The sequence below is a fragment of the Castanea sativa genome, chromosome 6, assembly GCF_040712315.1.
Source record: "Castanea sativa cultivar Marrone di Chiusa Pesio chromosome 6, ASM4071231v1".
Taxonomy (NCBI): domain Eukaryota; kingdom Viridiplantae; phylum Streptophyta; class Magnoliopsida; order Fagales; family Fagaceae; genus Castanea; species Castanea sativa.
The window spans coordinates 21,392,408-21,419,969 of record NC_134018.1 but is presented as its reverse complement, the minus strand read 5'-3'; the positions used below and the strand labels follow the sequence as shown (position 1 = coordinate 21,419,969).

Sequence of the window (27,562 nt, the reverse complement as noted above, 5' to 3'; positions counted from 1 at the left end):
GAGATTTCCAGGTGGGAGATCTGGTCTTACGAAAAGTACTCGGCACTACAAAGGATGCCTCCTAAGGAAAACTGGGTCCTAACTAGGAAGGACCATACAGAATCATTTCATGGCATAGGAAAGGAACGTACTACTTAGAGACATTAGACGGAAGAAAGTTGAGCCATCCATGGAACACAGAGGACCTGAAGAAATACTACCAGTAGACAAAGGGCAAAGACAGTAGCAATATCTACCTCCTCGTTTCCAGTTTATTTTTAGACAGTCATAATTTTTGCTTATTAAAGCCAAAGTTTTTTATTTTTCACGAACAATATAGCCTACCAGTATATCATAATGAGAGGAGTTTTATTTAAAACGTATGGAATGTGTTTTGCTTAAAATCTACCAAGTCCACACAGTGGACGGATCATCCAAAAGGATGGAAATATGTCAAGTCCACATAGTGGACGGATCATCCAACAAGGATGAAAATCTACTAAGTCCACATAGTGGACGGATCATCCAAAATGGATGAATATCTACCAAGTCCACACAGTGGACGGATCATCCAAAATGGATGAATATCTACCAAGTCCACACAGTGGACGGATCATCTAAAAGGATGGAAATATGTCAAGTCCACATAGTGGACGGATCATCTAAAAGGATGAATATCTACCAAGTCCACATAGTGGACGAATCATCCAAAAGGATGGAAATATTTTAAGTCCACATAGTGGACGGATCATCCGACAAGGATGAAAATATGTTAAGTCCACATAGTAGACGGATCATCCAAAAGGGATGAATATCTACCAAGTTCACACAATGGACGGATCATCCTCTCGAGGATGAAATGTACAGATCAAATTATGAGATGAACGGACATCATAGATAATAGATGTCCTAATCGTATACAATTCACAAATTGGACGAACCTCTGCGACATGATTAGATTATCTATAATATGAGCAATAAATTAAAATTCACGACGGATAAAATCAAGCGAATAAGCTGGTTAAATCTCATAAAAGGAACTATGTCCACAAACAAATTACGACGGTTCAACAAAAATTACGACGGTTAAAATATTGTCCTTGACATTTAAAAAAAAAAAAAAAAACTACTGCTTGGGAGGAGTGCTTTCAGCTTTCTGGTTGTCGTCTGGTTGATCTTGAGGAAGAGTCTGGCCTTCGTCCATAAGAGGAGCAGTGACGGCAAACACATCTTCTGTACTTTCTAAATGGACGAAATGAGCTAGTGTTTGCCCTTGAGCGTCGATGGAGACATGCGAAACGTCAAGATCAGGATATGATGCCTTGACCTGACGGAAGGCATCGTCGAATCCGTCAACGAAGGAGCTTCCAAGCTCTGCCAGAAGAAGGTCGAAGTCATGATACTCCCGGATCTCCATTTCTTTAGCATCACGGAGCTGAGTCCTGGCGTCCTGGCGTCCGTCAACTCCTTTTCCTTGTCCTTCAGAATTTGCGTCAGTTGCTCCGTTTGCCTCTCGAGCTCTCCTCTAACCTGCTCCGAACATTTGAGTTTTCTCTCCATATTGATCTTCTAGGTCTTTAGATCATGAAGCTCGTCCTCCATCGTCTTATTCTTTTTCCTAAGACGGTCCAAGGTCGTCTCATGATTCAGACAACGACCCATGAGCCCCTTCATCATCAACATGGCCTGAAAACAAAGTCAAAATAAACATGATGTAAACGACGGATAAATAAGGACAGTTTCAAGGTTCAGGACGGGTTTAAGTACCTGAGCAATAGTAAAAAGGCCCGTCTTTCCCATCGCCTCCGTAGCGTGGTTGCCAAGGTCCTCATAATCATCGACGGTAAGGATAGACGAGAGTTTTTCCAAGGCATACTTGGAATCTTCTCCCGGGAGGACGGGTGGTTTCTCGCCAGTGGGAGGGGGACCTTTCATCAGACCTTTGCCCTTCCCATGCCCCATGGGAGTGACCGTTCTTTTGGTCTCAGCCTCCAACGCTACAACGGGCTCAGGAGTGGTCTTCTGCTTTTTTGGCTAACAGTCCATCTTCTTCGGTTGGTTTCGTTTGGACGGAATGGATGGACCCGTCCCCTTAACTTGACTGGCTTCTTGTTTCTTCTTTGCTGCTTGCTGCTTGATGAATGCTCTTCTCTTGGCAGCGTTCATTTCTGCAAAGAAAAGACGGATATGCAGCATTAGAAAAGAATGGGTAAGTGAAACTGAAAGTGTTTATGACGGGCTTACGTTTGCAAACTCGACTGTCGTATCGACGGGCGGTAGAAGTGGGTTCGGGGCCGTCACAATACCAATGGAGTGTGTCGAGGGTGACTAATTGTGCCCACGTCCTCTCCTCAAGCTTCGTCTTGTTAAAAATCCTCTCCAGGAAGCTCCACTCCTCCAAGGTAACTTGCGGACGGTCTCGAGCTGCAAAAGAAGACGATTAGAATAACTTACAAAAAATAAAAGGTTTGAATATACGGGAACTAAAAGCAATTGCATACCCGACGGAGGCATTATGCCCCATGTTGTGTCGACGGGCATATACGTGTTATTCCCTGGATGACACATCCACTCGTCCCCTTCCAAGAAAAAATACCTGCTCTTCTAGTCCCTATTGGAATCGGGTGTATCACGGATAAGCCTTAACAACGGGCTCCTAGCTACGAAGTTATACATACCCTTTGACTTTACAATTTTCGTAGGATGGTAACAATGAAAGAATTCTTCCACCATCAGCCTTCGCGCACCGTTTGACATAGCACCGTACAAGACCTCCACGCCTATGAAAATTCTCCAGGCGTTTGGGGAGATTTGTGTGACGGATAGACCAAGATATTGAAGTAGTCGACGGTGGAGAGAACTTAGAGGAAATCTGAGCCCGGCCTTTAGTGCTTGCTCATAGATCCCAACACCGTCGACACCCCTATAATAACACTTCTCGGATTTGTGGTGTAGACGGAGACGGACGTTGTCAGGAATTTGGTACTTCAACCTAATTGTTTTGAAATGAGATTCGGTGACTGTGGACCTAAAATCATTGACCGTCCACAGGGGTAGCATGACGAACTCTCTAAGGTCGTCAAGACCGATTACAAATTGAACAGGGGGATCGACACCGTCCAGGCCATCACTTGAAGACTCTGAACTATCCGATTCCAAACCTTCGTCATCCGAGGAAGGAGAAGAAGCGGACAGATTCCTTTCTTCACTTGAAGTGTCAGGATCTTTTTGACCCGACGGGAATCCTTCATCGTAGCCCGCCCCGTCGCGGACAAACGACTGATTACTCGACGCACTAGACATTACTTACATGTGACGGTAAAACCTAAAACACTGACAGATCTACAGAAAGTACATAAAAAAAGAGAAAAGTTCAAAAGTACATTTCGGATTGAAATCAAGCAATGTAGGATGACGGAGATATTAGCAGGACGGTACAAGTGCGCAAAGTAAACAATGGTGGCGCTCCGATTGCAAAATTTTTTATAAGAATGTGAGAATGATGAAGGAGAAGGCACACTTTTATAGAGCAGAGGGCACGGAATACGAAAGGACACATTGATTCCAGCAAACAACCAATAAAATACCCCCACGTGTCCCTGGCGCATTTATGATAATATTCCAGCCTGTCTGTCATTAACACACCCGCCAAGTGTCATAGCTAACCGTCATTCCATAAAACCGCAAAGGAGCGGTGACGGTCTCATGGAATGAGGGGGCAACTGAAGGGGAATAAAAGTGAGCTTGACGGACTTACCTGGTAAATATGACGACATAAAGATGACGATGTTTAACATGGCCAAGGAGGATGGATCCACAGGGACGGACGGGTATGATGCAGGGATCATCCTTCTGGGATTATTTCTAAGAAGCCTTAAATAAGGATTCACACTATATAATTAGGGCTGATGTGGCCTTACTTGATCTCCACGTGAACATACATAAGAAGAATTCTTGTATCGTACGTTTAGCCTTAATAGAAGGTATCCAAAAGGAAAGAGTCCTAATCCTAGAAGGAAATGACTTCATAATCAAGCCATGGATGCTAACCTTACACCACTATAAATACGCCGAAACCCTCGTAAATCAAGGTAGGCATAATTATCGACTCTGGCACTCTAGGGTTGTAAAAAGACTCTAACTTGACTTTCGGAAGGTTTTTGGCCGGCACCACACCGGTGCTCTCTGTTAGGCCTTTTCTTTTCTTTTTGCAGGTGTGGTCTCGGTGTGTGAGTGCTTGCACCTTACTGGTGATTTTTTCGGCATCATCAGCTAAGAACATTGTAACTTTAATGGTTGGTGGTTTGGCACCTTATGATGCTCCCTCTTTCCTATTGTAATTATATATATATATATATATATATATATATATATATATATATATATATATATATATATACATATAAAAGTTGGGTAATTCTACAACTACAAACTATTTTAAAAACTATTAATGTTACAAATTTTTATCGGTTATAATTTGGGTCTACCATTGACATCACCTTTTAATTTATTAATAATTATTCATCAATCATTACATTAGTAATTTGTAAAAGATTTTGTGGTTTTAAGATAGAAAATGACTATAAAATTTTGTTTCCTATGGTTGAGCCGTCAAAATACTCATTCATTTTTTTTTTCCCTTTGTCGTGATCTTCAAAGCATTATTATAAAAAGAAAGAAGGAAAGCGAAAGAATCATTCAATTGGAAAATCTGGGATTGACAAACCCAGTTGCTTTAGGAGAAGGTTGGCAGCTCAAACTGAAAACTAACCTCCAATACAAAAATTGTGGCCTGAATTTCGGGAACAAAATTAGTCCACAAGGTTGTGTATCTAACTATCTATGCACATTCTTCTCAAAAAAAAAAAAAAAAAATCTATGCACATTCCCAAAGCTAATCTCCATTTGTGTTGAATCAATAATAGTATCAAGGAAAAAGAAGAAGAAGAAGAATAAATAATAATGGCAATTTAATCAATAACAATAAGAGCTAAATACATTTTATGTTCATCAATTGCATAATAATATCTTTTGCCTTTATCGTTAATATGAATTATAAAAGCATCAAGTTTTTGAATAATCTAAAGGTTAATAAAAAAAGAGAGAATAATCTAAAGTTATCATTGTCAGCCAGTGTACACCATATTCTTGAACGTTTTCAACTAAGAGATTGTGAAAATAGTAAATTATTGTTGACAATATCAATATTTAGAAGTCACTCCAACCTCTCTTTTTTTCACGGGATGCTGTATATATAGAAATTTAAAAACAACAACAATAATTATTGTTGTAATTTTGTTTAGTAAACGGGCTTGGCAGTAAGGAAACCATGTTAGGTTTTATTTTTATTTTCTTTTAATCTTTTCTTAAAAGTAAGGTTTTTTTTTTTTTTTTTTTTTTAAGATAGATTTTCTACTCTAGTCTAATCTAAGTGTATATGTGTGTGAAGATCCTTCCTAGAGATTTGAACCACGGCCCTTATCCCCCACACTCCACAATCACTTTTACTTGTGAAGTGACCATCGCACTAAATGTTTGCGGTAGTAAAAGTAAGGTGTTGTGGTTCTTCTGTAAAGTGGTAAGTGGTCAAGTTTTGTTTGCTATCATAAAAACTACTCTATTTGAGAATTCCACGTGTTCAAACTCATCTTGTTCAATTGTTGATAATTACAAATTCGATTGTTATAAATGTTTGAAAATTTAAATTCGCAAGAACATTCCCAAGAATTGACACTTTTGTTCGGATATATTTGCAATTTGAATTTATACTAAATTCAAACAACGTTATTTAAAATTTATTTTTTTAAAAAACTTATACAAACTCATTTAGGAACTAATAGTTGATATAACTTGAAAATTATGTATGATTTTAAATGAGAAAGATACTCTTTTTAATTTTTTTATAAATATTATGGAAGAAAGATACTCTTGTACATTGATAACATCTTTCTTTGGAAGAAAATAATAATAATAATAATAATAATAATAATAATAATAATAACAATAAATCAGCTCTATATAGTTAAGTATAAGGGGAGAAAATAAGAAGTGAAAATTGGAATATAAATTTCATTTTGGAAATTCTTACAAATATATGTTATATTATGTGAGAATTGACATTTCTTATCTAAAAAATGGGAGTTAGAATTTTTACATTTCATAAGAATTAGTATTCCTATTAAGGGCCTGTTCGGTAAAAATATTTAAATATAATTTTTTGTTTTGCAATTCATAAAATAGTGGGTACTATATTTGAATTTATTGTTTGGCTGATATTCTTTAAAGACAATTTTCAAAAAATTGTATCCTATTTTACTAGTTCAGTACAAGATTTTGAAAACGGCTGAAATGATGTTTTCAAGATGTAGAAAGCGTTTATAATGGCATAGTTGTAAATAAATTAAAAATAGTGGAACCCACATAGTCTAAATTCTTTTATCTCTTAAATTAAGGAGCTTATCTTTATCACAAAAAAAAAAAAAAAGTTCTCACACTTCAAATTTGAAATTATCATTATTATAAAAAAAAAGATACATAAGCTTTAATCTCTTATCATTATAAAAAAATAAAGTAATTTACATATTCTATACGTTATTTTTTGTAATTTTAAAAAAAAAATAAAAAATAGAAATGGTTTCCCAAACATTTTAATTTTGTTTTCATCATTTAAAAAAATTAATTTTAAAAGTGGGGGCCAAACACATATAAAGTAAAATTTACTATTATCTAAATTCACGAATTATGCAAGGCTCTCCTGCATGTTATTTTATTTGGCGGTAACAAAAAATTTCACGAATTATAAAGCAACAATTGTTGTTTTGGATTTCTTTCTCAAAAAAAAAAAAAAAAAAAAAAAAAATCTTGTTTTGAATTTCATAAAGTATAAATTGAACACGGTCCTTCTTACCATCTAAGCTACAACAACTATCATCATATCATTATTATTATATTATAGACTTATCGGTTGCTTGCTTTGATGTTGTCCCAAATTAGTCTTCTTATTAATCAATAAACTAAAAATAAATAAAATAAAATAAAATAAAAAACTTAAAACAAACCAATTTCTATATAGTTTCTATACGACATGAAATAATGTTCATTTAAAAAAATATAAAATGATATCATACAATTGTGACGTGCTATCATGACTCTTAGCCAACCTGTTAAACTTTTTTTTTTAACAAACAATTAGATTCTTCAAAATAAAAAAAAGAATTAGTTTCAAATTTTTAGTAAGTCCTTGTTACGAAAAAAAAAAAAAAAACTAATTAGTAGTAATTACGAAATCTTTAATTAAAAAACTTTTATTGATTAAATATCAGTTTTTTATTTTTTTTTTATTTCTAACTTTTTGTTAAAAAATACCAATATTTTTAAATTGCATATCAGTACAGACAGAATTGTTTTGTATTCAGAGTTCTATGATTTTACGTTTCTTAAAGTTTTCAAAAATCAAAATTCAAAGTTTGTTTTGTTTTGTTTTTTTGTTTTTGAAAAAAGAGATAAGATATTAAAAACTTTTCACATTGTGAGAGAGAGAGAGAGAGAGAGAGGGCATAGAGAGAACCGCGAAAGCCAATCCCACGTAACAAAGAGTTTCCCTAAGAATTTTTCGGAACAGAAACTCTTGAATTCGATCCCAATAGGAAAAACCCAGTTCATATAAAGACTTAAAGTTTAGGATTTTGATTTGGGTTTTGGAATTTGAGGCGCATTGGCATAGAGGTAAGTCTTTTTTTTTTTTTTTTTTCTCTGAATCTCTGTTTCTCATTATTGGGTTTTTGGTTTTTTTAAGGAATAAAAAGTTTTTGTGTAGGCATTGATCTGATAGGCTCTGGACTTTGGAGATAGATTTGAATTTCGAAAGAAGTTTTGGATTCTGATTCTTATTTGTGATTTGCAGGTTCCAATTTGATCCAAGTTGGAATTTTTTTTTTCTTGTAAATATTTTATTCTTTAGAATTGGATCACATTGGTGTTTGAGATTGTAGTATTTGAAAGTTTAGTGGAAACTTTGAAGTGGGTCTGATTTTTTAGGATTCATATTGTAGTAACTTTGTGCATTAGGATTAAAGTTTGGGAATTGGTGTTTTTGAATGTAAAGAATTGTTGGTTTGTGAATGTGAGGTCATACATTTGGAGATTTGTTTAGTGATTTGGTAGACTATTTGGTGGTGGTATTGGTACTGAAGTTGGACTTGGTCTTGGCATTTTGGTAGTTAACTTTGGAAGACAATTTCAGGATTTGTGAATGAGAGGGGTTTATAAAATAGAAAGGAGATGAGACCAAAACTTGTGGAAGTGAAGGTACAATGACTGGAGGGTCATTGGGTTTACGTACTTCAAGTTATGGTTCTCTGCAACAACAGTTTCAGAATGGTTTCTTGCAGGCTACTCAGGCATCACCGGTACTTGTGCGAAAGCCTTCAAAGATGCTTCTTTCTAGTTCAAGGGAGAAGGAAAGGCTTCTTCCCTTTATTTGTCGATATGTTGGTCGAAGGAGGGTTGCAATGCTCCTCTTGGTTGTCCTTGCTCTTTTGGTTTTTGTATTTGGTTCCTTTACAGTTAATAAAGGTCTGTTTCTATCCCCATTCCTTTTTTTTCCCCTTGATTGTGAGTTGTTATGATGTAGAATTGGAATTATTGTCACTGCTATTTATGATTGGGAACCTAATAGTTATTGTTCACCATGGCTTGTTGAGTTCAAAATAGTCCTTTTTATTTTTATTATTATTATGATTATTATTATTATTATTTTACAATTTCAACCAAGAGATGACTCGATAGAGTTGACCTCTTTACACTTTTTATTGTGAAGCTGAATCTAGGTTATTTTGAGGCACACTTTCCATTGCTATGAGTTTCATGATCCTGTTAACTTTCTATTTAGGTTTTTCATTGTGCTACTTATTACCTTTGTTTTGCTTTTTAGCTGTTCTTCTTCTGAATTGTTTGAGGTTGACATCCTGTGTCTTTATGGTTTACTTTTTGAATGATGATGCTCCAGAATCAAACATCACTTTACATATTGGAAGCATGACGCCATATCGCTCAGATTTTCCTGTATTTTCAAATCCACTGGAAGTAGAAAATAGCCTTGGGGATAACAATTCTTCTGGACAGAACTCTTCGGGAGGAAGTGATCAAAGTAGAGCCCCATCAATTCCTCCTTCTGCTACTATTACAACACTTACAGATGTTATAAGGTCTACCCCTCGATTGGGCCATCAATGTGAAAATTTTACACTTCCTCCTCCCCCCCCTCCTGGTAGTAAAAAGATCGGACCACGCCGTAAGTTTGAGGGTTTCTTTTAACTATTATGAGCGACGTACTTTTTTGTAACCACACACTTTCTAATATTAAAATAAGTCTTCTAATTTGTTCTGGTAAAGTGTTGTTGATTGCGTTCTTTCTCATTTTCTTTTCAGCATGTGAAGTATGTTACCTTCCTGTTGAGGACGCTATAGCTAGCATGCCGAGCTCTCCATCAAAATCACCAGTGCTTCAGAATTTGACCTATGTTCATGATGAAAATCCTATTAAAACTGAGATTCATGGAGGCTCTGACTTTGGTGGATATCCTTCTATGAAGCAGAGGAATGAATCTTTTGATATAAAAGAGTCAATGACAGTACACTGTGGGTAGGTTTAAGTTTGGTTCTTATTGTTGCATTTTGCTTATGTATGATCTTCATTGTCCACAATAGCTTGTAAAGAATATTAATGTTTTCGTTTTTATTCTTTCAGCTAAATGCATCTGACTTTCTGTCCTTTTCTGCTGGTGCATATTGTTTTAATCAGATTTGTTAAAGGAAGCAAACCTGGTGACCGGAGCGGATTTGATATTGATGAAGCTGATCTTATGGAGCTGGAGCAGTTCCATGAGGTTATTGTTGCATCAGCCATTTTTGGTACTACTGAGCATAAGACATTCTATAAAGACTTTCTTAATTTTATACATATAATTTGCTTGTCCTCATGATTGCACGTTTGCTAGGAAACTATGACAATATCCAACAGCCCAGGAACATTAGTGAAGCAGCAAGGAAAAATGTTCCTTTTTATATGTTTATTGATGAAAAGACGGAAGCTGTTATGAAGAATTCTAGTGACTTGGATAGCAGTAAGAAGTTTGGATTTTGGAGAATCATTGTTGTTCGTAATATTCCATACACTGATCCAAGACGTAATGGAAAGGTCAGTTTGTTGTTGTTTGTTTGGTTTTGTTTTGTTTTCATTTGTTTTTAAACCAGTAGATTTGCTTCTTGTTTTTGATCCTATATCAAACATGACATGATATATATATAAAAAAAAGTTTGCATATTAATTAATTCTTTTATATTCAAGGGTAAAGTAGAGAATGCATGTTTACATGTCTATTTTCCAGTTAACTTTTGTTATATATCTTCCTATTCTGTTATACCAATATGCAAGCATATACTAATTTAGTAATTATTATATCTTTGTTTTGCCTTTACACCATAAATCTGAATGTATTGATACTGACCAAAGCGATTCTTTATTTTGTAACTAATGCTTAAAGTACAGATAGGTTGCCTGAGTTGTATTAGTTTTGGTATTTTCCAATCTCTATCAGATACAAAAATGCATAGAGGCAAATATCTTTGATGAGTTCTTTCAAGCATCGGATGGTGATGTCCTGAAATAGTTATTGCAAAGCATAGCCATGAAAATTGTAGGGAAAAAGAAAGCATTGTCATAATTTAAAAAAAAAAAAAAATTTCAGAATGGAAATCATCATATTATTCTTCTCACTCTCTTTCTCTCTCTCTCTCCCTCCATCACTAGTTTTTGATAGGATACTTCATAACATAGATTTATCTTGGTGAATGTGAAGATGATATGTGTATAATGTAACAATTTGCTCTAAATTTCATCTATTACTTCTAGTATATTTTTTCATAATTTAATTTGACTTTGCCGTACTGATTATGCTTTTTACAACATATTAGTTGATAATTTGTATTATTGGGGCCTTCAAATACCTAATCAAGATCTATACTAAAAAGAAAGCCCTTGAAATTATTTGCTGATGAAGTGCCGGAAATTTGAATTTGCTAATGGATTAAAATTGAAGTAGTTAGGAATTTACATGGTCAGATATGATTCTATGTACAATATATAGTGGAAAGAAGTCAAGAAGACATTTGGCCCAGAATCTGTATCTTGGCAAGGTCAAGGGAGTTTCAGTGGAAAAACTTGGAAGTTGAGTTGTGAGCACTGAAACCATTTCTATAAAGGTTCTATTAGAAAAAATCAATGTTACTTGGAGCTGTGTATATATATGTAAACTTTTGGTTTATGATATCTGAGGAATGAGGAAGTTCTGGGAAGTTGAGTTTACAACAACTATAATGCTTTCAAACTATAATTAGGACTTGTGGTGGTATTTTGAATGGAATGCTTATGTAAATTTTTTTCAGTCAGCACAGCAGTTAAATTCTTTTTTCCCTTGTCTAGTGTTGTCCTTTCTCACCTGGCCCCTCCTTGGGCCTCTGCATTGCATTTAAAACCCACTTGGTAGGATCTCCTAGCCAATAGATCTACATGAAATTTGGTATCTTGACAAAATAAGATTGATGCTTTTATTGCTAGATTAAGTGCTGAAGCTAATTTGGGCTATGGAGCGTGTACTTTAATTGTGGTCCTTTTGTGATTGAATATTTGATTAAAGAGCCTGGTGTTATCATTCCTTGGCAATGAATATTTTCAGATAAGGATCTGAAGTATATGTGAGCTTTCTGCTCCAAACTCATTAGATGCATGTGTAAATTATCTATTTGAAAAAGAAAAAAAAAAGTCGTAAAATTCTCTATAAAAAAAAAAACTGCTTTATAAAAGCAGAGGATCAACTGCAATCTGCATAGGACACCATCATAGCAAGTTGGGCCTTTATTAGTGGCAGCATGTGTGGTGTCATATGTAGGGAACTTTAGTTTATGGTCTTTTCCTTATTTTCTGTATCTTAGGTCATGCCAATAAGATCTCTTAGCTTGTTGGAGAGGTGACTTCAAGAGTCATCAAAGCTCTGATTTGTTGAATGCTATTCCATTATGTTTGATGTATTGTATTTAGGGGAAGCGCAATTCTAGGATGTTTGAAGGACTTGAAGCCTCATTGCTTCAACGGAAACCCGGTTTCTTGGATCGTTGTTTGATTGACTTAGGACTATTCTGGATGTTAATTGTTCTTTTTTTGGAGTTCCTTGATCTTTGTAATTTTAGAACCTGTATACTTGTGTGCTAGGACTTTTACCTGTTTTTAGTTCAATTAAACTTCAATATGCAAGGGTTATATTGTGGTGGCCTTTATATTGTAGCAAATCTTGGGGGATGACATGGTCAGTTAAATCCAACAGTTCTTCTTTTTCAGTCTTTCATCATCCTACCTTGTTGTATAATAATGTTTAAAAAAATTGTTTGTTGGTTTCTATTTTTTACTTTTTTTTTACACATCATCACAGAAGGATTTTGGGTTGTGTTTGTGTATGATTTTATGCATGTATATACACATGCATGCCAACTATATTGTTTGGTATGACTCTCCACCTGAAGTTGGTCCAAAGATTGTTGTGTTGTTAATACCTTTTTTTTTCCCCCTAAAAGTAAGGATTTAATATGTTTAACGTGTGAAAAAACAAAGTAATTTTTTATTTGAATTTAGTTATGTCAACCCCAACCTCTACTTCCCTTCAAATTCTCTCAAAAGTAAGAAACAATGGTTCAGTTTTCTCAAGCTCTTAAATCTACCTATTTCAATTAAATCTAAATTATTCACTTCCCCAGTTCCACTTCCAAGCTTCTATTAAATATTCAGGAAGGTAAAATCTTTTGCTCCTCTCCCATTAAATAATTTAAAAAAAAAATTGTCCTGTTTTACTACTATAAATCCATGAAAGAAGCAACAAGGTGAAATTAGTTGTAGGTTTTACTAATAACAAAATTGAACTTTACAAATATGCCATGGGGTCAATGCTGGCTCAAAGGAGGAAAATTATCTGCATTTCATTTTTTATATTAGGTACCCCTGCAATCTATTATGGGGAAAAATTGTGATGAAGAAATTAGAAACCTTTTGAGTCCAAAGGTGTATTAGATTTTGATCCTCTATGTACTCGTGACAGGTTCCAAAGCTTCTATTGCATAGGATCTTCCCCAATGTGCGGTACTCTATATGGATTGATGGAAAGCTCCAGCTTGTTGTGGATCCATATCAAATTCTTGAGAGGTACATCCCGTCAGCTGTTTGTGTTTACCTTTTATGCTCTTGGTATGTGGAAACCTCTATGTAGGTGATTTCTTAATGGCTAAGACATTTATAGGGTAAAACAGGCTTCAGAGAGCTGCACCATATCTGATATGTTTCCAAGAATGATCTTTGACCCAAGTAGTGTAATTGGATATTTACCTATTCACTAGCTTTATTTCTCTCAAAATTTTATAAATTTTGATATTCAAGAAATTTATTATTTCTTAATTCAGATAAATAATTGTAGATATTGTCAATATTGTTTACCGATGCAAGTAATGTAATTGTAGATTTCCTCTTGATCACCTGCTTTATTTTTTGAAGAATCTATGGCATTGATGTTCATGAATGGAGGAAGGGACATGGTTATCTGAGCTCATAGGAAATCAATTAATATTTTTTACTATATTGCCAGGTTCTTGTGGCGTGAAAATGCTAATATTGCCATCTCAAGACACTATAAACGCTATGATGTGTTTGTAGAGGCTGAAGCTAATAAAAATGCTGGGAAATTCGACAATGCCTCCATTGACTACCAGATCGATTTTTATAGAAGGGAGGAGAATTTAACAGCATATAATGAGTCTAAGCTTCCGATTACTAGTGGTAGGTTTCATGCATTCATGTTTGCATGAATATCTTCAAAGATATTTATACATGTACATATTTTATTCTTGCAATTGTACATGTTTTTGCAGATGTTCCTGAAGGTTGCGTCATTGTAAAGGAGCACATTCCCATCACAAATCTATTTACCTGTCTATGGTTCAATGAAGTTGATCGTTTTACTCCTAGGGATCAGTTAAGCTTTTCCACTGTTAGAGACAAAATAATGTCAAAAGTTAGTTGGAGCATCAATATGTTCGAGGATTGTGAAAGACGTAACTTTGTGATACAGGTTAGCATTTACTTATTGCCATATGAATGCAGGAATTTTTTTAGAGCATTTAAGCTTAAGTCAAATTTGCATTTATTTCTCATTAGAAGGCTAGTTTGATCTAAGTTTATACTCAAGATAAAGAGTAGGACATTCTGTTAGCACATTGATTGGTACCACTTTTCTTAAAGTGGTGTAATTTGCATGAGAACATGCCATTGGGTCAGACAGACACAGGCAGATGCACGTACATATTTATGTTATTATGTTTTTTTCCCTGCTAAAGGAATCGTAGTTTTCTCTGCTTTCTTCCCCAGTTTCCTTTCTCTGGGTAGTTAAGGTGCAGCTGGTCCTATATTATGGGAGTGTGAAGAAAATTTGTCAGGATGGGGAAGGTTTTTTCCACTTCTATCTTATTTAATTTGTCATTCTTTTGGTGTTTATAGCATTTAAATCTTTAATGTCCATTTCCCATAATGCTGCCACGGGAGGAATTTCTCTTCCCCAGAAAATGTTGGAAAGTTGAATGTTCCTAGTTGCATTCTAGTGTCTGCATTTGAAACTGGTTAAAAACATACAGATAAAAGTAAATTCTTACCCCCACCCCCCCCTTCCCCCCCTCCCCCAATCCCCAACCCATTTCCTGGAGAAAAAAATTATTGGATTCTCTTTTGTATATGCTCAGTGTGAAATTTTTGACATACAGGATTACCACAAAGGTGTAAAGCCTCCCCCCAGGCCTCGTCCAGTTAGTCCGGTTATCCGTCATCCACCACCTTTGCCTCGTTCTATTCCAATTGTAAGGTCTCCAGTGAAGAAGAGCAATAGGCGAAAAGGAGAGAGGCGATCTGGTCAGAAGCGTCATCGTAAAGTTATTGCTGGTAGTAGAGATAACAATTCATTTTAGTTCTTTTTTTTTAATAGAGAGAAGAGAGAAGGGGGGGTTGGGGGCAGTGGGGCGCTAAAGAAATTGTCATCTTTCGATTTTTCTTTCTTTCATTCAAATTATACATCACGGGTTAGGAAATTGTGGTTAGATTCTTGCAGGATGGTTGAGGACAACAGTGGCTCTAATTTTGTTTTAGAAAATGTTGATAAATATCCATTTTTGTTGTAAATACATTTACTACAAATAATTTTCATATAAGCTGCTCTGCCATTTTCATGTTATCGGTAGTGCTTTGGTGCTATAACAGCCGGAAAATGTGAGACTTACAGATGGGGTTTTCGATGGACAAAAGCCCAATAGAGTGAAATATGTTTTCCGCTTTCAAAGAGCGGAAAATATTTTCCAAAATGTTACATACTCAAAGACACACATATGGGGTTTAGGTGATGGTTTAGTGGCATGAGAATAAATTGCTTAGCCCATAAGGGGTGAGAAGCTCCTGGGTTACTTGGTAATTGGTTTTGGTGGGTGGGTTCAATTACTTGTAGGTGTTTGATTACCAGTGAGATTGTTGTACAATGTGCTTTGTACAACTAATACGAGTGAAGTTCTCTTATGTCATTAAAAAAAAAAGTGGTAGTTCAGTGGTAATGATATTCTTTGTAATGTCTTGTATTTGTGGTTCGCACTATAGCTCCTCCTTCCCCGCTATGCTTATCTAAAAAATAAAACACTCAAATAAATTCCATTTGAGAACTCATAGCATTAACGTATCTCCTTTTCTCTCTTCAATCAAGCGTTAGTGTTTGTTGATTGATATTGATTGAGCATTGACTAGTTTACCCAAACAAGTCGTTTTCATGTTTAATTTTTTGAATGCTTTCTAGTAAAATGGATTTTGACAAAATACATTTTGCTAAGAAATAGAGTTTAGTATACTGCCAAAATTCATTTAAAAAAATAATTGTGTTAGAATGAAATTGCATTTGGTTATGTTACTTAGAGAATACTTCCCCCCCCACCCCCCCCCCCCCCCTTTTTATTTATTAAAGTACATTGTTGGCCTTTCAAGTTTGGGAATTACATTTCGGCTATTCATGTTTGATTCTATTTTCATATTCACCACGCCATTTATTTCCAGTACCATTAATATGACTATCAAGTGTCCTTCACGTTTAATTCTTTCATGAAATGCTAATTATAAAATGTTGTAGAATGAAGAAATTTCATGGTCAGATGACTAACAAAATTGACAGCAGGACCAATATAAAAATGAAATCTAACATGAATGGCCAAAATGAAATCAACCCAAATTTTAGAGGGCCAAAAGTGTACTTTAATCTTTATTTTTATTAAGTAATAATTTACCATTAAAATATTGTGTATTTTTAAATAATAGTTTGAGTACATAAAACAAAAATATCAAGTAAAAGATAATATAATCATACTTACACACAAACAAAAATATTAGTTTATTTTAAATCAGATAATTTTGTACATAAAAAATTAAAAAGAAAAATAACCAATAACAATTTCTCAAAACAAAAATCAGCAATTTCTATAATTCTAGATCTATGCACGTACAATATTTTCATTGAGACTTTCCATGGTCTCTCCAACAAGTGCCTATAAATATAATAAACAAGTAAAATAGTTATGGGGGAAATGAAACAAATTTATTCTTAGCCAATATTGTACAGCTAATAATGAGTCCGTTTCTAAAACCACCGTTCTCAAAATTAAATTCCAAAGAACTCCGGCATGTAAATCCAAAATCGAGTGTGAAGCCTTTGGTCCATGTCAGGAGTCAGGAAAGAACTAGAATTTAAATTTAGGGGGACATGAATACAAGAAATTTCATGCCAATCCAAAGTAGTGTCTATTGGATATTAGCAAAATATCAAAAAGAAACGACAAAATTTTTTTTTCTTACTATATTCCAACTAAACCATGTATTAAAATGGAACTCAATGTTTTGTGAAATTCTAAAAAACATCTATGATAGATTATGTATGAAATTTAGTAATAATCTCCCTTTCAAAAATTAAAGAATCTTTTAGAAAATTATCTTTCATAATCAAATAGTATTTAATGAAATTTTGTTTAAAGAATTTTTTAAAATTGGGATATTGGCATTAAATGTTGGCACTACATCACCAGAATTAGTTTTTGAAATATTTGCATTTTTTTAATGTCAAATATTGTAGTTGACTTTTCTCATAATTTACAAATCAAACTAAAAAAAAAGTACTTAGTTTTAAGAAAAACAAAAATAAATGAATGAATTGTTTAGGTGCAGTCAAATAGTAGTGGGGGCATTTTTTTGCAAATGTTGGACTGAGCGGCCCTTGTTGCACTAGGCCCAAAGTTTTCTGGATCAAGGAGTTGAAACCGGTCCAAAAGCAACTCTCCTTGATCCGGCTTGTGCGCAAACAATGCCTCTGTCAGTCAAGCCTTGATCACACGTCCATGGCAGGAATGCCCATTTTATGAAACAACAACAAAAGGCAAGTATAGAATGAACGGTAGTAAGCTGATTAAAGGAAAAACATGTCAGTCTACCGTATCAAGTTGCGTTGTCGAGTCTAAGTCAAGAAGGGGAATCACCTCTTCAATGCGACTAATCTCTCTAAAAGATAAATTAACTGCTTTGAAGGGGCAGGCCTGAATGAATTTGTATTTAGAGAGGTACTTTGCCATTACTAGAGAATATGGGTTGGAGAGGGAGAGGAGGATCAACCTATTCGGTGCATGCTTACTACTCTGTTCTCTCTGTTTGTACCCTTCTTTCTATTCCTTAGTTCTTTCCTTCCTTTCTCTTCGTTTTTACTCTTCTTTCTATTCTCTTTAATTCTTTCCATCTTTTCCCTTGGTTATTACTCTTACTGTTTTTTCTTTGTTCTAGTGATTATCCTTCCAGAGGTTGCTCTGCCCTCGCCGTGCACAGCAAAAGCTCCTTATATAACGCTAGTCGTGGCTGACTTTTACCATTTTAGTCCTTAATTGTTTTTGTCTGGTGCGGGTGTCCTTAATTGTTTTTGTCTGGTGCGGGTGTCCTTGTCGACCATTACTGACTGGTCAGTCACCCAGCCAGCGCCACTTACTTGCGCTGGCCACGCCACTCCATCTCACCAGATAAAGAAGACTCTTTTATTTGTTTGATTGCCGTGACATTCTTACTTGCCATGGTGTAAGTACTCTCCTTCTCTCCATCTCTTATGGCATGTATCTAGTGGTTCCAACTCAACTTTGCCTCTTTTGGGTGGTATGTCATCCTAGCAGGATACTGCCTCCAAAAGAGCTTGAGCAGGAAACACAAAAAAAGGTTTTTTCCCCCCTCCCCACAGCCAGACCATACCCTTTTACCTTTGACCTATGACCCACCACTTCCTGTATTGGCTATGTACAGGCTGGTGGCGTCTGGGCGTTGCGCGTGCCTTGCTCCCATGCTTGTCCAAAATCTGCCTGCTGCTCATGCGTTTGCTGTGGTCTGAAGGTCCGTCTGCCCTTTCTGCCATTCGTCTTTGACCTCTCATGGCTTGGGCTACTTTCTTAGGGGCTAGGCCTTGCCTGATTATGAGCTTTTTCCGTGCTTTATTCTCAACCTTGCTATTTACTTCTTGCCACATCATTCTGTTATGCCTGTCATAAAGTTTGTTTGACCCAGGGCTGTTGGGCCTCTTCGGGCTTTATTGTTCATTCATTCTTTGATGGCCCAATAAACTCATTGGGCTTTTTACTACTTACGGGCTCTCGCGTCCCGCTTACTTCTCTTTGGGCATCATTGACCCGTTTACTTTCTTAGGGCATCCTTGGCCCTTTCCAATTCTGTGCTTCCCATGGGCTTTAACTAACTCCTTGGGCTTCCTTGGCCCAAGTGCTACATACTTTATCTTTGGGGCTTATGGATTCTCTATTGCCCCTTACTCTATTTATTTACATTGCTTTGGGCCTGTTGTGACAGTTGTGGCCTATTCGCACTTTTCTACATCCATACTGCCCATGAGTTTGCTATTTCTTTTTTCCAGGCCTTCTTAGGCCCATTTACTTCTTCAGGGTCCATTTGTTTGTTTTATGGACCCATGATTCATTGTTCCTGCTACTTGGGTTTAATGGTATTTCCATCTCATTTTCTTCTGCCCACGTCTTTGGGCTTTTCCTCTTGCTGGGCTTCTAAAAAATGAGCATTTACAATAGCAAGAAGCAAAATATTGTTTAACTACAGTTTAATAACAACAAATTATGACATGTGACATCATTTTATTGGACAAACTGAATATGAGTGGCAAACCAAACTTATGCAATACTTAATGAAAAATATGGATGGAGGGACTGTTAATGCAAATAAAATAGAACTTCAGGGAATAAAATCTAAAATTTAAAATTTCAGAGTGTAAAATTCAAATACTCCTAAACTTTAGAGGAATAGTTTGCATTTTAGCCTACCTTTATATCTATATCTATATCATATAAATTGAAAGTCATTTTGACTTTTTGTTGACTTTTTTCAATGTTGTCACATAAATTTTTTAAAACTCACATTTTCCAAAAATAATCATTCTAATATGTTTTTTTATTAGATTAAAGTATACTTTTGGCCTTTAAAATTTGAAATTTTCTTTATTTTAACCCTTTATATTTGAAATTTTTTTATTTTGACCCTTCATATTTGATTCTATTTTGTATTAACTTTTTCTTTCAATATGAAACCATAATCAAACATGAATGACTAAAATGAAAATTTTGAAACTTAAAGGGTCAAAATGAAAAGAACTTCAAATTTAAGGACTAAAAGTTTTTTTTAGCCAGTTCTATTTATTTATTTATCTTTAGAGTTGCAAATAATGCTAAAGTATATTAGTTTGATCTAATTAAAATTTCTTGTTTTTTTTTTTTTTTGAGAAAGTTTCAACCCATGGTGTTCGTTCTTGATGATACTCTTTATCATCAGACCAAAATACTAATAAGTTTTTAGTGTAAAATTCAAATACCCCTAAACTTTAGGGGAATAGTTTGCATTTTAGCCTACCTTTATATCTATATCTATATCATATAAATTGAAAGTCATTTGGACTTTTTGTTGACTTTTTTCAATGTTGTCACATAAATTTTTTAAAACTCACATTTTCCAAAAATAATCATTCTAATATGTTTTTTTTATTAGATTAAAGTATACTTTTGGCCTTTAAAATTTGAAATTTTCTTTATTTTAACCCTTTATATTTGAAATTTTTTTTATTTTGACCTTTCATATTTGATTCTGTTTTGTATCAACTTTTTCTTTCAATATGAAACCATAATCAAACATGAATGACTAAAATGAAAATTTTGAAACTTAAAGGGTCAAAATGACAAGAACTTCAAATTTTAAGAACTAAAAGTTTTTTTTAGCCAGTTCTATTTATTTATTTATCTTTAGAGTTGCAAATAATGCTAAAGTATATTAGTTTAATCTAATTAAAATTTCTTGTTTTTTTTTTTTTTTGAGAAAGTTTCAACCCATGGTGTTCGTTCTTGATGATGCTCTTTATCATCAGACCAAAATACCAATCAGTTTTTGGTGTAGGCGGGGATTGAACCCCAGATCTCTTATTCAACCATCAGAGATTTTATCAGTTGAGCTAACTGGAATCCACTAATTAAAATTTCTTGTTCTTTTAGATAAAACAACCGAACATTTAATGTATTATGGTTAAATTAAGTTTGATATTCTCTAAACTCAATCTAATTAAATAAGATATGTTCTTTTCTACTTCTTTAATTTGATTATTTATTTATTTATTGAAATTAATAAATTATGTATCATATATGAATATTATTTTGACAAACTTTCTAGAGTATTAATGCACATGTTAATTTGATTATTTAGTTTTTTATAATTGACATTAATAAATTATGTATCATATATGAATATTTTTTTGTCAAACTTTCTAGAGTATTGCACATGTTAAAGTAATGCTTATTATTGAAGTTATCATTGAAATTGGGAAAAAGTTTCTAAAGATTTTTGGTTTGACTTAAGGTTAAGGGCCCTTTATAATTTGGGGGGGGGGGGGGGGGTAACCTCATCGCAATTAGTACAAAAAGTTTCAATTGTTAGATTTGATGGTTGCTTAAAATTTATATTAAAATGAAACTGTTAAGATTTTATCCAACTTAATAGTAGTTACTCAAACTTTGTTCAATTACTGTATTTTAACTTTCTTAAATTTGGATTAAAATGAACTAAAAAATGAGTCTTTAAATACAACTCCTACGATTTCATTTAAAGTTTGCAGACTAATTTCTAACGAGCCCAAACCAGGGGATGGATTATCAATTCCTCTTTCTTTTTCTTTTCTTTTTTGTTCTATTTTGTTTTATGGACTTTTATTTGGTCGGTAGTCTTATATGTTGATAAACTGCTTAGTATGTCTCAGCTTCTAAAGTGAAAATATGAATTTCTTTCTAATTACGTATCACGAAATTCCCATTAGAGATTCAATCGAAGAAAATAATCTGTTTTATTTTTAAGGTCGCGTAAATCATCATTTGGGTTCATTGTGGAATGACTTGGTTACAACTTACAACCTCAACAGAGTAAAAATGCTAGCATTGGACTTCTATTGACTAAATTTTACCGGATAATTTTTCATTATTAGATACAAATAGTTGTATGTGACGTTATAGTTGTTGGAACATTTTAATATTAAAATGTAATTTTTAATAAATTAATTAAACAATAAGTTAGTGAATTCCATGAGAAAAAAGTGGAAATTTCATGTGGTTAATAAGTGAGTAGTTAGCATTTCTCTCTCTCTCTCTCTCTCTCTCTCTCTCTCTCTCTCTATATATATATATATATATATATATATATATAAAGTTAGCATTTTAGTAAAATTTTAGGTGGCAAATAATTATTTGTTCTAATTTGGTTTACCACTGAAATTATTTTTTACCCTCCAACTAGTAACAATTTTTCCCTTAAATTTTGTTGTAAAAATATTATAAATGTAGCATTTTTTTTAGTAAAACATTGATTTGTAGGAGAGGGAATGCTCATTCATCTATTATCAGGTTTTAAGTTATTGAGTTTAGAAAAGAACTTATAAACTCAAACAAAGGCAAGCTTAGCCATTTCCCCTGTATTGAAGGTAGAATGCCTCATTTGCTATCTTCATTATATATAATTAGGTAAGAGCACTTGCAGCAGTGGAGCTAAATAGCTATATAGCTATTTTAGCTCCACCAAAACACCAAAAAGAAAGCGTACGACGGTGGGGAAATAATCTATACTTTTTTACATTCTTCTGATGCACATCTATAGATAGATGTGCACTATTCATGAGAGCTAAAAAAAAATTAATTTTTTATTTTGTGTTCACATTACCTTTTTATTGTGGTGTTTTTATTGTAGTGAGATGTATTATTTTATTGTGGTAGATATATTATTTTATTGTGATGTTTATATTATTTTATTGTGTTGAAAGCTAAAACAGATCCACTGCTGCAGCATGTGTGTAGGTAAAATAGATAAAGTAACTTTTGGTGAAGCTAAATTGCTAAATTTTTAACTCCACTGCTTTGAATGCTCTAACTTCTTTGACCCTCTTTACAGATCATACTGTGAAAATGACTCCTTTTGTAGCTCACTTTTTTTTTTGGTTGGCTTTTTTATTAATAATAATAATATTATTATTATTATTGTTATTGTTATTATTATTATTGTTTCATTCTTAAAAGAAGAATCCCTATCCCTAAACAGTAAACAGCTGTATGGGAGACTACAAAATGATGTCGGCCTCTGTGGAGATCTCAATCTATAGGATATAATAAGATACTTTGTCATTGGTTTGCCGCCCAGAGAAAAACAGCACAGCTATTTTGTTTGATATAAAATATCCCATTATTGCTTTGCACCCATCAACATTAGATTAGAGAATATCAAGCTAAGATCAGCATAGAATAAAAAGACTATTGAATTTGAAAAAAGAAAAAAAAAAATTCTTTGGAAGAAATGAAAAGCAACTCTGAATTTGGTGTGGAACTTAAAAAATTAAGGGATAAATTCAACACATGATGGCATTGATTTTTTTTTTTCTTTTTTAAGTCTTCTTTGACGCCTTCCAATTTGCAATTAAACTAAACATGAGAAGCATTAAGAAGACAATTTATAGTCAAATGGAGTCTATTAAGCACATTTTGTTGACTATATGCAATTTGCAATTTCACATCAAGATACCAATAACTTCTTCTTCTTGCAATGAATGTATTAATGGAGATTTGAAATCAATGGTGCCGTATCCCCTTCACAATATAATTATAATATTGTAAAATAATTTGCGTTTGTAGCATTATTCTTATAATATAATTTGTCAATTATATTTATAATAGTAAATTTTTGTTGTAATTAAAGGCAATAATATCTGTTTCTCAAAAAAAAAAAAAAGCAATAATATCTAAGCATTTCTTACAAGATACAAAACTGACTAAAACTTAAAGTAAAGATATAAATATAGATAATTATATTTCACTGATTTAATCCAAAATTAAAAACTTTCTAGCATCATATTTTATAAAATTGTTGAATAATGCTAGACATACAAAAATTTTACAAACTGCTGATGTGACGAGTGAATATTGATAAGTGAAAAAATTGATATTAATGGTGGGTTTAGATAAAAACCAACAAAAGATTGGTCATATCAACATTTTGTAAAAATATTATAAAATAATTTGTGACTGTAATATTAATTACTCAAAATTGCTTGAACAATATATATATATATATATATATATATATATATATATATATAATATCCTTATTATAGCTTCTCCCATAAATAAATTAGCAAGAGTGAAATTCGGATAAGCATTCAAAATTTATTGGGGGATATTTTAATGTTTAGTAACTCAACAGGAGGAGAAGAATGACAAAGGTCAATTAAAGACAAGTATAGATTTCATCTTAAAGATAACCCTTTAACTTTTTGACTCACATTAAAGTTATTATCCATCTCTTTGTCTAACGAGTGGACAATAAATTGAGTTAAAGAAGAAAAGAAAAGAAAAGAAAATGAACACACTTCAATAATGATTTCTTAACTGATACCCTTCTTCTTTTATTTTTTATAGAATCCTAAACTGAGATATATATATATATATATATATATATATATATATATATATATATATATATATATATTTTCCTTTTCTTTTTAGAATCCTAAACTGATATCAAATGGTCCTACTACCATAGCATGGTTCGAAAAACCAGTAATAATGTAGACCCATAATAAGTCTATGACCCACAAAATGTGCAATTGCTTAGCAGAAGAAGCAAGAAACAGGGAGTCACCAGAAAAGCATGGCACTTTTTTGCATGGTTTTAGGATATGGAGAAGGAAGCAATCTCTATGCCATTTAAGGTACCCACCTTATTATTCATCCTCACCGCATCTCTAAAATCCAAAACCCCAATATATAAATAATTAAATAAATTAATAAATAAATCAATAAATAAAAGCCCTCCAAAACTAAAACCTCCTTAATGCACTCTTATCTCTCTGCTCTTTTCTTTCTCCTAAAAAAGAACTCCCACTTGTAACAAACCCTTTTCACTTTCAGCTTCATCTCCCTTCATTGCCTCAGCTTTTGGGTTTTGGATCCATGGTTTTCTCCTCTCTCTAATTACTGTGTCTTTTTGTTTCTTTGTATTGAAGGTTTGGGTTTATGTGGTTCTTGATTAAGGGTGTTTCTAAATTGATAGGAGAAGCAGTGTGTGGTTTTGGTCAGTGGGTTCATTTGGGTTTTTAGAATTGTACAGTAAAACCTGAGATTGGGTTCTGATCAATAGTTTATTTGTATTCCTATTAATTTTACAATTGGATTCATAGGTTGGTATTGATTTTGATAAATTATTCACAGTAAAGAGTAGGGTTTTGGGTTTTTTCTGCTTTTGTTATGACTCTGCATTGAAAGTTGTGGTTCAAAAGGATTTTGATGTTGTTGAGCTATTGTTGAATTGAGATTGGAGCTAACCTTGTTATAGGAGAAGAAAGTTAAATTTGAATATATATATATATATATATATATATATATATTTATCAATGGGATCATCTGGTTTTTTATTGATATGTACTCTCCATTCTGGGATTGCTCTGACTTGTGGAGCTTTAATGATGTTTTACTCCCATGAGGTCTATGTGTTTGGCCATGGCCTCGAGACCGCGATTAAGCTTCAAGGATCAACACCCCATGATCAGTTACTGATCGGAACCTCCGATTCCTTCTCGGGTTTGCTTTTATTTGCAATAGGGTCCCTTTTGTTCATGGTGGGTTTTGTTCAGGACAGAGAGTTCCAGAGTTTCTTTGCCAAGGGATGTGTGCTTCTTCACATCTCCGTGGCTGTTTGGAGAGTATATTTTGGGATGAAGCTTGAGGATCTTGCTTTTGATTGGCCAAGGCAGGTTTTTGGGGATTTTGCATTGGCACTTTCTTGGGTTTTCTTTCTTGTGTACTCATGGAGAGAGAAGTATGATTAGTTTTGCAGTCACTTTGTTAAGGTGCAATCATGAGGGAATTCGAAACAGTTGTGGACAGTTAATGAAGCTGTTGTTTTCTCCCTCTGCCTGCTGCTTGCTTATACTTTAATTGGGACATAACTGAATGAGTTTGAGCTGGAATTTATTTTGAACTCTGGTTTTCACCCAAGTGGATTTTATTGGTTTTCTGTCCTGTGAAGTAGCAGGGGTATGTTGGAGTAGGAGAAAATTGGAGACACAGCACATATTGAATTTCAGGTAACTTAAACCTTGGTTAGAGTTTGATTATGCTTCAACTCTAAGAAAGTGAAATGGGATCTGTGTTGCAAATCTTTGCTCAGATCTTTGAGGATCTTAGAAATGCTTTAGTTTCTGTGCTTTTGGCATCATGTAATGAAGATCCTTGTAAATTGCTCCACTTATATGTCATCATGTACAGGACAATGAGAATGTTTAATTCCTTTATCATTATCATTCCCACCCACTTTACCTTTAAACAAAATGCTTTTTTCAATTTTTCATAACCAAATCATAACATCTTAAAGCAAATTAACGAAATTTACAGCCTAAACAACCTTGTGCAGTACCAATTCCTTTTCCATTGGCATAGGAATTATTCTAACTTCCAACCATGATAATGCTCCTGTCTAATCAGTGGAATTGTGGTGAGCTGGAAGCTCTTACAATAGACGATCTTCTACAGTTTGATCCATCATTTTGTAGTTTGTCATTGAAATATCCTAAATTGCTTGCGTTTGTGCCAATTATAATCCTTGCTTGCTAATGTTGAAAAATCAATTAATCATAACTTATTGGATTTTCGTTTCGATTTGTAATTGGTGAGATTGGGGAGAAAAAGTAAAATTGGTAGACCTTTATGGGACAGTACTGCCTTTGCTCTTCAGAATGCCAAGCAAATGTCTCGTGATATTATGATTTTCACCAAGGAAAAGGAAGTAGCACAAGATATTACAGATTTTAGTACATAATCTTTACAAATTGATGTGATAATAAATGTAAATTGGTGGACTTGAAAAACATAACACATGAATGTCTGATTATTTTTTCCTGAATGGTAAAATATTAGGGTATAAAATTTATGCAGTAAAATCTGTAAGAATATTAAATCCTAACACTATTCTTGCACCTAATGTCTTTTTTTTTTTTTTTTTTTTTCTTAAATAGTCAAGGTGTCAGTTTCTTTATTTGCTCTCTCAAAGTTACTGTATTACTATATTTACTACAAAAACTTATATATTGTTATGACAATAAATGTGATTGATATCACGTCAATCATATAGGTGAAATATCAATTTAAAAGACTCATACAATAATTTCCTCAAAAAGACTTATACAATAAAATTTGTATTATTCCTAAGATCACTGGTAATTATTTCTTGTTTTAAATGCCAACCTGGGTTTATGTTTGTTTTGCCTTCTATAATAAATTAACAATGCATTTTTAAAGATACAAAATTTATAAATGTTGGTGAAGAGAGTGTAGTTTTTTATTATTATTTTTTGATATTTCAATAGTGGGCAAGGGAGAGTTGAACCCCAAAATTTCGATTGTCTTCATTGGAAATATCAAGAAATGTTAATTGGACTACAAGATTCTTCATTGATGATTTTAGCTTTAAATTTTTTGAAATATGTCTCCTCTCGTAACTAATGGGTGGTGATTACAATCCTCTAAAATTCTTAAGATACCCCTATGTGTTTCTAAAATTTATCTATTCATTTGAGATGAAAAAAATAATTTAGATTTTGTCATAGTTAAAATAGATATCAACTTATTTTTTTGGGTAAAAAAAAAAGTGTACGGAGAATGGGACAACCCCTATGCGCCCAGGGCAATTGTGAAAAAGACGAGCACCAATGCAGTGGGGGTGGGGGGACACTCAAACCCATCAGACCACCTGATGCGTTGGCAAATTTCAAAATTTTGATAGTTTAACATTTATTTAAATATGTTGATGATGTGTTATCCTCATTTTATAATGGATAAATAGGATTTTATGATA

At 33.5% G+C, this 27,562-nt stretch overlaps 2 protein-coding genes across 3 annotated transcripts; both read left to right on the top strand.

Moving 5' to 3' along the window:
- Positions 1 to 7,521: 7,521 nt before the first annotated feature.
- On the top strand, positions 7,522 to 15,296 carry LOC142641204 (putative hexosyltransferase MUCI70). 2 transcript variants are annotated; one of them, XR_012845329.1, is made up of 10 exons: positions 7,691 to 8,553; positions 8,987 to 9,271; positions 9,409 to 9,622; positions 9,782 to 9,891; positions 9,978 to 10,177; positions 13,125 to 13,228; positions 13,665 to 13,855; positions 13,948 to 14,147; positions 14,444 to 14,521; positions 14,833 to 14,971. XR_012845329.1 is itself a non-coding variant. In XM_075815608.1 (9 exons), exons 1-9 carry the CDS (start codon positions 8,292 to 8,294, stop codon positions 15,031 to 15,033), a joined length of 1,767 nt encoding a protein of 588 aa, XP_075671723.1. In that variant the 5' UTR covers positions 7,522 to 8,291; the 3' UTR covers positions 15,034 to 15,296. The 2 variants fall into 2 exon arrangements, 1 of the variants encoding a protein (XP_075671723.1); XM_075815608.1 differs by lacking the exon at positions 14,444 to 14,521 and having other exon boundaries at positions 7,522 to 8,553; positions 14,833 to 15,296.
- An 8,932-nt stretch (positions 15,297 to 24,228) lies between these two features.
- Positions 24,229 to 26,022, top strand: LOC142638707 (uncharacterized). The gene has a single exon (XM_075812768.1). It carries the CDS (start codon positions 25,104 to 25,106, stop codon positions 25,536 to 25,538), a length of 435 nt encoding a protein of 144 aa, XP_075668883.1. The 5' UTR covers positions 24,229 to 25,103; the 3' UTR covers positions 25,539 to 26,022.
- Positions 26,023 to 27,562: the final 1,540 nt, after the last annotated feature.